Below are 12,777 nucleotides of genomic sequence, written 5' to 3'. Positions count from 1 at the left end.
CTTCAGATATGCCACCACTAGTTGGTGCATCGAAAGCCACAACATTTGCCCAGCATCCCAGCATTTTGTGCAGTTATTCTGCCAAATTTCTTTTATCTAACCATGGGTTCTAAGAAAGTAAGTGCAAAGGAGAGTGCTGAGAAGAAGAAGAGGATGATGTCCATTGAATTAAAGCAGGAAATCATAGAAAAACATGAGAAATTTGCTTTTGTTTCAGTGTTTTCCTTATGAAACTGGTGATTTATGCAGTTAGCCTCACAAACATTTTGTTTTCTCTTATAAGACCTCAGAAGGGCAAGAATAGGAAGATATGGGCAGAGCAATAATTATTCTTACCTCGAGAGAGGCCACCACCACTCGTCACATAATGACATATTTTATTCATTCTCGAGTATATATTGTGTTTCTATGTTATTTATAGTGTTTATTATGTCACATTAGATCAATTGTGATAGATAAATAAGCTGTAGAGCTGATATTAGCGTTATATTGAAGTATTTTCTCTGGCCTCCTGAGAGCCAGGAATTCTGCTGGAACAGATTAATGGCATTTCAGTTAATTTCAATGAGGAAAACTGATTTGATATATGAGCAAATTGAGTTATGAGCTCGGTCACAGAACAAATTAGGCTCATAAGTCAAGGTACCACTGTAATAAAATTATAATACAGTGGAACCTTGGTAATCGAACAGCTCCGTACTCGAACAATTCGATATTCAAACACTTTGTTCGGTAAACAAATCGCTCGGTAGTCGACCGTTTGCTTGGCACTTGACCAAACAAACAAGACCTCCCAGAACTTTGCTGTAAACTATTTTGTGTTTCCTCACATTTTTTTTTTTATATTATTTGTTTACATAAGTCACTATGGAGCGTAAGAGGGTTAGTGATAACAGCCAACCAGAAAGAACATTGGTTGGGAAAAATTTGTTCAGTAGTTGGACAGATCAGCACTTGAACAGCCTTCTGGAATGAATTAAGCTCGAGTGCCGAGGTTCCACTGTATTATTTAGTTTTTTATATTATGTACATCCATGGGAGGATGTTTGATGCTCACAACAGGCTCTTGATCCAAGAAATTAGACTTTTCCTCCTGACTCTTCTTCCTTGAATCAAACCTGATAATAATAATAATAATATTAATAATAATAATAATAATAATCAAATAAATTACATACAAAATCGTTATATCAATGAAGCACATACAGTGGCCCACGGCCTGGTAGGCAATGCTCTCGCTTCATACACTGAGGGTCCAGGTTCGATCTCCAGCAAAAGTGGAAACATTGGGCTGTAGGTACCTTGGTGTTAGTCAACTAGCATGGGTTGCATCCTGGGGGACAAGCTTGAGGAACCCAATGGAAATAAGACAGAAGGTCCCTTGATGATGCACTGCCTTTCTTGGGTTATCCTGAGTGGCTAACCCTCTGGGGTTAAAAATGTGAACAAAATCTTATTTATCTTATCTGCATTATGTTTTTATAAACTAATTTGTTTATAGAGAAAATTGTTATTTTAGAAGATATTAGTGAACATAGCACTTCCCAATGACTGGATGCAGATGGTGTACTGTGGACACTGAAGAAAAGATATCAACATTTATCTTTTTTTTGGAGGGGTCGCAGGACATTTCACTTGCACTTGATAAAGCTCTGCAAAGAGTAAAACTTTGTCCACATAAAAGCTTATCCTGCAAAGTTTCTTTTCTTCATTATCAATAAGTATAATAATTAGTACCCCTCAGACGATGCTACATAAAATAGTAGTAGAAGTAGATGTAGGAGTAGATGTAGAAGTAGAAGTAGTAGTAGAAGTAGTAGTAGAAGTAATAGTACAAGTAATAGTACATGTAATAATAATAATAATAATACATGCCTGCAATGTTAATGTTGCAGTTTATGTAACAATGATGGAGTGAATAATAATCGGCCGGTGTGATAATAAATAAAAAATAACAATAACAATAATAATAATAATAATAATAATACTGTAGTTACCCCAAGACAATGCTGCACGTCTCTGAAACATGTTTCTTCATATGGCGCATCAATAAGCCGTGAGAGACAAAGCCCTTCTGACATTCTCCACACTGGAATTTTTTCTCCCCTGCAAAAGAATGACAAAAGTAACCAGTAAAACTGTGTAGACAATTTTTCATGTTTTAACATTATTTAGTTTTATCTTAACAGAAGTTATTTATATTTTTGCTATTATCACATGTTGTATGCTCTATACAGTATATTATACGTACGTGTGATGTCACCATGACTGTTTAAAGTATATACAATAGAGATTACACACATGCTGATGTACACATGTCCCTTGCTGTATACAGTAGATGTGTTCCTGGCCATTGGTGCATAATGCAAACCTATTATAACATGTAATAGATTGGGATGCGTTCTCAGACTTTGCCAATTCCACATATTTTTTCTGACTTCCTTTTTTATCGAATGCATTCATATTTTGTGAGGGTTCATTTTATGCATGTATGAAGGTCTCACATTTTTCTGGAAAAGACTAGTAAAAAAATGTAGATTTATTACTTATGTTGTTTAGGAAGGTTCACTGTTGGCTCGCTAAGGGAGGAGAGGAGGATTGTTGGTGCAGCATAGTGGTGGGTGGGTATCCTCGACACTATGGAGGGAGGTCCCAACCCTAGTTGAGGGGGAGGACAAAGGGGGACAGTCCACCCTCCTGGAACCCCAGGAGGGTGGACTGTCCTGAACTGGAGGCCATGTCACCTGCTGCCTTCTTTGCTCACTGCATTTTTCACTCACTGCCTCTTTCATTCCCTCAATGTTAGCAAGGATGAGAAAGAGCCGGGGGCTCATGTGCCCTGGATGTGTTTAGTGGTTGAGGCACGTGATAGGACACAGTATTAAGCCCCACCCATTCCATGATGTTTGCAATTGTGTTATTATGATTTTGTAAGTCACATGGAAATGTTGTACAGGATAGCTGATTACCTGTGTGACTCTGCAGATGAATATTTAATTTTGATTTAGTAGTAAATCGCTGAGAGCAATGGAGGCACTGAAATCTACGCATCTCTTGACTCAGGTGAGTTAGACGATGAGACCAAAGGTTACTTCTGCACTTGAAAACTTTATCACAGTCCTGTAACAGAGAAATATGCAACTTTTAGTGAATGACAACAGTAAAAGATTATTAATCCTTAAGCTTGGTGTGATATATTGTTTATTATGCAAGTACAGTAATTCATAGCTGACTAAAATTATGTGTGAGCTTGTGCATTAGACCAAAGAACAAATTATTTATGACCCAGACCAGCCTAGGAAAGAATCTGCATGTTCACAGTGTCTTTCAAAATAGATGAGGCACAAATATTTGAGTGGTGGTAAAATAAATATGATTCTTGGCATAAGGACATCATTAGAAACTATGAAATGTGCAACAATGATGACTTCAAGGGTTTTCAAAGACGAAAGTTATCATCTGAAGAGAGCAATGATGAATCTGAGTCAGCTAACCCTTCAACACATATTAAATATGATAGAGATAAATGGTATAAAATAATGACACAATAGAAAAATAGGCACAAATGCAGTACAATGCAATCCTTTATTAACTTGATAAAGCCCACTGTCTGGGTGAAATTTAGTCAATAAAGGATCACATTATACTGTATCTGTGTCTTTTTTTCAATATAACTCATTTTACATACTAAATGAGGCTGTTTTTCAAGTTATACAGTATGACACCAACTGTATTAATGAAGACTTTACAACAGAAAATGCCAATCTGAAGGCAAATGAGAAAGATATTCTACTAGCAAATGCAGATAGGTGTATTATGGCAGACTGCCTACATTCCCTCCTCTAAAAATGTAAGGCAAACAGCCATAACTTTTGCTCATTCAGCCAAAATAGTGAAAGTGATTCAGAAATACAGTACAGGTGCTCTTCGACTTACGATGGTCTGACTTACGATATTTCGACTTTACAGTGGTGCAAAAGTAATTACTTTAGAGATGAAACTGAAACCACATGAGTTGCCTAACACCCAGGTACCTACTTATCGCTAGGTAAACAGAGACAGGAACATACCCAGTGTTCCCACCCATACCAGGGATTGAACCACAGACACTCAGTGTGTGTGAGCCGAGTGCACTACCAATCAAGCGACAGGGCTCCTCTTTCTAATCATACACTTATGGATGTCATTCTTACTCAAACAACCTGTTACAGGTACACAGTATAAATTACTCCTGAGATTAAGTTTACAATAGTATTTTGCAAACAATGAAAGAGTGAAAGTTATGAAAGAATAATTCTAACTTGCCTTGCACTTGAAATCAGCACTGCCAGTATGTTTCCGCAGATGGTGGTTACGCAGTGACTTGGAGAACACAAAGCTGTCATCGCAAAGGTCACACTTGATGCGTATACCATGGATTCTGTTCTCATGCTGCTCTAGATCTCCCTACAATGCAAAAATAAAAAGATTAGTTAAGTTAAACTTAATTAAAAAGAAATAATGAATCATTGTTTTGTTGGTTTACTCTCCTTCAATAATGAATGGAATCAGTATATGTGGATGGATCCAAATGATGAAGAAAAGATACACTGCAGAACAAGCCTCATATAGAGAGAATATTTCACTCTGATAAATCTCTACACAATAGCATAATTTTGTGCCTGTAACAGCTTGAAGGAAGGGTGGAGATATGTTGAAGTTTTTGAACTGTTGTATCTGGGTGCCTCTGCAAAGACAGTAATTATGTACGAGTGAGGTGAAAGTGTTGAATGATGATGAAAGTATTTTCTTTTTGGGGATTTTCTTTCTTTTTTGGGTCACCCTGCCTCAGTGGGAGATGGCTGACTTATTGAAAAAAAAAAAAAAAATAATAATAATAATAATAATAATGTCATCTTTATTTACTACAAGTACATGAACATGGTATACAGTCCTAGCTGACATTAATGACATATTACTACACCTACCATTTGACTTACGACCTGTTCAACTTACGACCACTCGACTTACGACCACTCGACTTACAACCGTGTTTTTTATGCCAAATTTCTGGGAAATAAACAACTATTTGTGTTGTACACAGTGTTTATCCTAAACCTTACAGTATAAAATACAGTACTAACAACATAAAAAGTAAAGTAAAACATGAAATACCAAAATAAAACAAAAATGTTTTGTTGATATTCAGTAGTAAAGTTCGACTTACGACCATTTCGACTTATGACCGGTTTCTCGGAACTGAACTCGGTCGTAAGTCGGATGGTAAGTGTATATAGAAAGCCCCTTGTTATGAAGGGCATTTCGAGCAAATTAGGTCCTTGTCCCAGGATATGACCCACACCAGTCGACTAACTCCTAGGTACCCATTTTACTGATGGGTGAACATAGACAAATGGTGTAAAGAAACACGACCAATATTTCTACCTGCACTGGGAATTGCACGCAGACCCTCGCCGTGTGAAGTGAGAGCTTTAGCCACTAAGCCACGGGCACCATAGACAGCGACAATGAAAGTGTTTCTTCTCTTTTGGGTCACAATGCTATAAGTTCAACAATACACAAAATAACCCATACATAGGAGAAAGAAACTTGTGATGATGTTTTCGTTTGACTTGGACCATTAACTAGTCACACACTGTGTGACTAGTTAATGGTCCAAGTCGGACCAAAACATCGCTGTAAGTTTCATTCTCGTGTGTGCGGGTTATCTGCATATTTTTTAAATATTATTTCTTATGGACCTTGCTTGCAAGTTCATATGTTCGTAAGGTGGGAATCCCCTGAACAGGGTAATAATTCTGAGCACAATGAAAGCAATTTACTTACTAGGTGACTGAAGAGCTGTTTACAGATGATGCACACTTTCTCTTTCTCAGCCCTTCTCCGAACACCAATGATCTCCAAAGTTTTACTGGCATCATTTTTTACTGTAAAGAGGCAGATTTACATAACCTGTAAAAACCAAGTACAAATCCCTAGTAAAACTACCTAATACTGTACTGCTTGACTTCTCATTCATGCATCACTATTTTTCATAAAATTTCTATGTAAATGCAATCACAAATATTCTCCATTTAGCAACATTTCAATGTACTGTACAGCTTCAGATATGTACATGGGGAAATGCTTAAAAAAAAAAAAATCCAACATACATTTAGCAAAAACTGAAATATGCTGCTAGCAGAAGTGTGTTGTCTACATATGAAAAATGCTACAAAATGGTTCCCATAACTAAAAAAAACGAGTTGTAAAGAAAGTGAGAACACTAAAAATATCCCTGTTGGCTAACTGGACAAGCAGACATAATAACTACATTCAAGATCATAGAAGCAAATGGGAAAACAAAGTGATTGGAAATAGCAGAGAACAGTAGCTGGAATATGGCTGTGAGGTGACACGTGGTTACAAAGACACATAACAAAAAGAGGCTTTTTGTTATTAATAAAACGTTTTCTTTTGCTATACAGTGGACCCCCGCCTTACAATCAGCTCCCAACATGACCAATTATGTAAGTGTATTTTTGTAAGTGCTTTTGTACGTGTATTTTTGGGGGTCTGAAACGGACTAATCTAATTCACAATATTCCTTATGGGAACAAATTCGGTTGGTAACGGCACCCGAACAGACTTTTGGAATGAAATAATATCGTAAGGCGGGGGTCCGCTGTATGTTTATTTTAACCAGAGAAAGAACACTAGCCCAAATCTGAGAACCAAGGTTTTTTGGAAGGAGAAAACAGAACAGACTTGGAGTATTGGAACTTCCTAACCTGGAAGTGAGAAATAAAAGGCAGGAAGTGCAAAAAAGGCAATGAAGGCAGAGGGGAAAAAAAGACAAGGTTTTGATTATGAAACTTAAAAGGTTACAGACAGAGTTGCTAATATCTGTAATAGTCTTGTAGATTTGGGGAGCATGAAGATCATGTAAATACAATAAGAAAGGCAATAAGTATGGCAATGATCCTGTAAGGAAGAGACATTCAACTTTAAATAAGGGTACACTACAGGAAAGGCTTGAAGGACTCCAGACACACACACATACCCTCTAAAGGTTGTATGATACCCATCTAGAAGGGAAAAGAAATGAAAAGATAGTCATCAGGTAACCTCACTACAGTTCACTTCACCTGACATCACAAAACCTCTCAAGGGATGTTCCTTGATGCTGGTGAGGGGCTCTTGATCTAGGGAATTGGATCTATGCTCCAGTTCCCTGAATTGAGCCTGAATACCTTCCATCCTCCCACATGCGCTGCATAATCCTACGGGTTTAGCGCTCCCCCATGATTATAATAATAATAATTATAATGACATCACAACATTTCACTTTACCTGACCTCACAACATTCAACTTCACCTGACTTCAAAACATTTCACTTCACCTGACCTCACATTTCACTTCACCTGACCTCATATCACTTCACCTGACTTCAAAACATTTCACTTCACCTGACCTCACAACATTTCACTTCACCTGACCTCACAACATTTCACTTCACCTGACCTCACAACATTTCACTTCACCTGACTTCAAAACATTTCACTCACTTGACCTCACAACATTTCACTTCACCTGACTTCAAAACATTTCACTTCACCTGACCTCACAACATTTCACTTCACCTGACTTCAAAACATTTCACTTCACCTGACCTCACATTTCACTTCACCTGACTTCAAAACATTTCACTTCACCTGACCTCACATTTCACTTCACCTGACTTCAAAACGTTTCACTTCACCTGACCTCGCAACATTTCACTTCACCTGACTTCAAAACATTTCACTTCACCTAACCTCACATTTCACTTCACCTGACTTCAAAACATTTCACTTCACCTGACCTCATAACACTTCATTTTACCTCACATGTACATTCGCCTACATAAACTCATGTTTCTCATGACCCATGCATATTTGAAGTAAACAAAATTCATAATAAAATATCCCAAATATTCACTCATATATTTTCAACCACATCAAGCAATAATTATTATTATTTTTTATTATTATTAACACACTGGCCGATTCCCACCAAGGCAGGGTGGCCCGAAAAAGAAAAACTTTCACCATCATTCACTCCATCACTGTCTTTCCAGAAGGGTGCTTTACACTACAGTTTTTAAACTGCAACATTAACACCATTAACATATCAAGCAATAATATCCCCATCATACAAATATTACTGACTTGGATATGATGAATAATGAATTTGAAGTTAAATGAATCAATTTCCATTGTAATATACTCTTCAGTGCATGACAGTACTATATAAATGTTAAACTCATTCCAGTAAAGCATTATGCCTATGTTCAGTCCTCTACAATTGAGCTCTTGTCATTATTTAATGTACATCAAAATTTAAGATACCCAGGTAATATAATGCCCTATCACCATACAGCTGTAAATTGAAAGAAATAACATAAATGTAAATGCTCTCAATCTAGTATAATAAGATTCAGAATTAACAGCGTTAAAAGTAGTTAATTTCTTGATCATAATTACAGTAAACCTTTAAAAATTATGGGAAAATCTATTGGTTGAATTATACTTTTAATTCCTTTATTTCCACTGTTTATTGCAATATATATCTATAAATTGTGTGTACAGTACTGTAGTGCATTTTTTGGGCAATTATTTTTTTTAGCATTATTCTGATTTAATGGATATTCAGATAATCCCTCTATTATTCTGTTATACTGAAGGGTTTACTGTATTTAAATAATCTTTGTCTTATATGTATACTAGATTTCAGAGATTCTATACTTGGGTCAAGCAACTGTGCAGAATGCGGCTGTTGTTCTTGAGTCAGGCGTTTTACTTCCACTGAACAATCGGCATTCCAGTCATTCGTTGCCTGCTGCATTGTGGCATTTTTAGTAACTAGACCATTTCCCTCAGTAGCAATGGATCCTTGTGTCCTATTCAGTATTCCACTCGAACAGATCACTTGTGACATGACGTCTTGACTCCATACTAATTCCTCCTCACTTTCTACAGTCAATATAATTTCTCCTGGTGAACAGGCTACAAATGGCTTTTCATCTGTGTCACAGCAAATTGTCATTTCTAGTTGAGATTCACAATCTTGCAGATTTGTTTCAGAAATGAGCTCATTGAAAGAGTTACTACACGTGTTTGTATATCCATCAACTGTTCTTGTCAGAGAAGCTGAGGATTCACTTTCTTTGGGAGATTTAACATTAATATTTCCATTACATTGTTGCAATGTATTTTCAAAAACTATATTCATGTCTTCATTTCTTGTTATTAAACTGTCATTTTTAACACATTTATCTTCATTAATTATTTTGACTGAGTCTGGTAAATTCTCTTTATATTTCACTAATGAAACTTCAATAACTTGGAAAAGTGTTTTACAATCAGGGTTTCCCATCCCCATATTAGAGATATCTTTGATGCTCAGTTCAACAATACCAATAAAAGATGATTCAGTCACCCCTGAACAGTGAGTGACTGCGACGTGATCCAGCAGACATTGTTGACTGGTTAATTTTAATCCACAATATTCACAAAGGGTCGAATCTTCTCTGTTATCTATCTGTACCTGAAATGAAATCAGATATATCAGTATTGTACTGTATAAGTGTAGTTATTATACATTTATTCATTAATATAGATAAATGGTTCAGAGAAGTGGCAAGTTGATAAATTAGACACATGTGCAACACTTGGGTATCTAAGTGCTGCACATCTGTTTAATTTATCATTTACTCATTAATATGTGCTTTTCAGATATAATTACAGTAAATACATGAAAAAATAAAATACATGGTACACCACAAATCTCACATGATGTCTGAGAGAAAGATGATCAAGTAGGTCATTATGACTTAAAACACAACACCGACAACTTGGACAAATGTAGACTTCTTGTATATTTAAAGATGTATGGCTGTAATTCACATGCTGAGACAGAGCTTCAGAAGTATCAAAACTCTTCCGGCAGAAATCACAAGCATATTTGTGGAAGCCACGATCATGTACTATACGAAGGTGAACGACTGGAATGGTGCAGCCTGGAAAACAAAATATTATTGACCTACTATATTTACATAATAATATCATACAGAATTTATGTACGAGTCATTTTTTTGTAAAAAAATGGAGACAACTCGATTGTCCATCTGCTATGACGGAAGATCAAGACCCCAATGGAAATAAATCACTTTGACTTTTTTTGGGTTATCCCAGGTAATTTACACATGCTGCTTTGTATGATAATTTATGTAACTGTATTTATGTGTAACTGTACCTGAATAAACTTACAAGAAACTTTAGAGGGAACTAAATTAGTTTGAGGACTTGTGGAAATATCCAAATCATTATGAATGCAAATTACTTATATTTTTATAACACTAATCTAAATAAAAACACAAGAAATGTATATTTTATATTGGCAATTAGATCTGATCCAAGGAAGAGGAGGATAGCTCCAGTGCCTTAAATCAAGAGACCTTCACCAGCATCAAGACACCTCCACAAAAGGGTTACTAATTAAGTTTATTCAGGTACAGGTACACATAAATACAGTTACATAGATTATCATACATAGCAGCAAATGTGTAGACAACCTGGGATAACCAAAAAAAAAAAAAAAGTCAGTCACTTATTTCCATTGGCGTCCATTGGATTAATTAATTTTAACCTCACCTTCGTTTTTCTCAGCATATTTCATGGTATAAATATATTTTATTCAAACTTCGCTCTCACTAGTCTGAGTCTATCTCTTCTTAATCACACATTTTGTGCATAATTATATATATTTTGTGTATGTGTTCAGGTGTTATTATTATTATTGTTATTGTTAAGGGCCACCACGGAGACAAATGTTTTGTTTGTTGGGTTTATAAGGGTTACTTAAGCTTACGCTGTATCGAGCCCAGCTTCCCTATGTTAGTAATAATAATAATAATAATCATCTTTATTTACTACCAGTACATGAACAAGGTATACAGACTATAGCTGACATCAATGACATACTACTATATAGAAAACCTCTTGTTATGCTGAGCATTTCCCTCAAATTAGGTCAGTTTTGTCCCAGGATGCGACCCACACCAGTCCATTAACTCCCAGGTACCCATTTTACTGATGGGTGAACATAGACAACAGGTGTAAAGAAATGCACCCAATGTTTCTACCCTGGCTGGGAATCGAACCCAGAACCTCGCCCTGTGAAGCGAGAGCTATAGCCACCAGGCCACCAGAACCCTAGATTATCATACACAGCAGCATATGTGTGGAGAACCTAGGATAACCCAGTAAAGTCAGACAGAGTCATTTATTTTCATTAGGGTCCTTGTGATAATTATTATTTATAATTACAAATTAAAAACAGGTAAGTTTCTTAACTATGTAAAAGCAGTTACAATAAAAGAAGATGTACTAGTGGAGCGGTAAAATTAGTTATTTTCATACGAGAAATCACTCTCCTCACTTTCTGTATCCTTATTCATGAGGTATATTTTAGTTCTCTTCTTGAACTGGCTAATGCTATGACAGGCTTTGACATGTGCAGGCAGTCTATTCCACTCTTTTACTGAAGTACAGAAAAGTCTTTGAAGACTGACCACTGACTGTAGGTATTGCAAAGTTCTTCTCCCTTCCCTTAGGTTTGTAATTGCTTTAGTTTCCGACCTTAACAAAATTAGCAGTAAGATACTGGAGACACTGGTTGTGAGCAATTTTATAAACGTAATTTAGCTTTAGTTGATTTACTCTGTCTTCAACATTCAACATATCCAGTTGTAATTCATCCTGGCTTACATGTTCTCCAGGAACCTGGTCCAGGATGAATCTCACCATTTTGTTCTGGCTGATTTATACTCTGTCTTTCAGTTTTTTTGCTAAGGCAGAGTTCCATGAAGAGCAAGAGTGGCCTATAATACATTGTATAAGAGCTAGACTAATAGGGTCCTATGAGCCTCAGTTGGTAGACACTACGCCTGTCTGATGAATTATTATTATTATTATTATTATTATTATTATTATTATTATTATTATTATTATTATTATTATTATTATTATTATTATTATTATTATTAAAAAGAAGCGCTAAGCCTAACAGGGTCATACAACGTCTGTAGAGGAACTTTGGTCTGTAGAGAAACTTTGGTCTGTAGAGAAACTTTGGTCTGTAGAGAAACTTTGGTCTGTAGAGAAACTTTGGTCTGTAGAGAAACTTTGGTCTGTAGAGAAACTTTGGTCTGTAGAGAAACTTTGGTCTGTAGAGAAACTTTGGTCTGTAGAGGAACTTTGGTCTGTAGAGGAACTTTGGTCTGTAGAGGAACTTTGGTCTGTAGAGGAACTTTGGTCTGTAGAGAAACTTTGGTCTGTAGAGAAACTTTGGTCTGTAGAGGAACTTTGGTCTGTAGAGGAACTTTGGTCTGTAGAGAAACTTTGGTCTGTAGAGAAACTTTGGTCTGTAGAGAAACTTTAGTCTGTAGAGGAACTTTGGTCTGTAGAGAAACTTTGGTCTGTAGAGAAACTTTGGTCTGTAGAGGAACTTTGGTCTGTAGAGGAACTTTGGTCTGTAGAGGAACTTTGGTCTGTAGAGAAACTTTGGTCTGTAGAGGAACTTTGGTCTGTAGAGGAACTTTGGTCTGTAGAGGAACTTTGGTCTGTAGAGAAACTTTGGTCTGTAGAGAAACTTTGGTCTGTAGAGGAACTTTGGTCTGTAGAGGAACTTTGGTCTGTAGAGGAACTTTGGTCTGTAGAGAAACTTTGGTCTGTAGAGAAACTTTGGTCTGTAGA

General features: G+C 36.4%; 1 protein-coding gene across 2 annotated transcripts; it reads right to left on the bottom strand.

Annotated features, from left to right (window-relative positions):
• Positions 1-6: 6 nt before the first annotated feature.
• On the bottom strand, positions 7-10,852 carry LOC128691775 (transcription factor E4F1). Of its 2 annotated transcripts, none has more exons than XM_070080903.1 (8): positions 10,675-10,852; positions 9,814-10,040; positions 8,767-9,568; positions 5,827-5,927; positions 4,306-4,446; positions 2,970-3,120; positions 1,998-2,106; positions 7-1,652 (listed from the first exon to the last, which is right to left on the bottom strand). In XM_070080903.1, the coding sequence occupies exons 1-8, from the start codon at positions 10,697-10,699 to the stop codon at positions 1,526-1,528; spliced, it is 1,683 nt and encodes a 560-aa protein (XP_069937004.1). In that variant the 5' UTR covers positions 10,700-10,852; the 3' UTR covers positions 7-1,525. The 2 variants fall into 2 exon arrangements, with proteins under 2 accessions (XP_069937004.1, XP_069937005.1); XM_070080904.1 differs by having other exon boundaries at positions 7-1,118.
• Positions 10,853-12,777: the final 1,925 nt, after the last annotated feature.

Source organism: Cherax quadricarinatus, unplaced genomic scaffold (genome assembly GCF_038502225.1).
Source record: "Cherax quadricarinatus isolate ZL_2023a unplaced genomic scaffold, ASM3850222v1 Contig1216, whole genome shotgun sequence".
NCBI classification, from domain to species: domain Eukaryota; kingdom Metazoa; phylum Arthropoda; class Malacostraca; order Decapoda; family Parastacidae; genus Cherax; species Cherax quadricarinatus.
The sequence above is the reverse complement of the archived record's forward strand: the minus strand, read 5'-3'. Positions and strand labels throughout refer to the sequence as shown.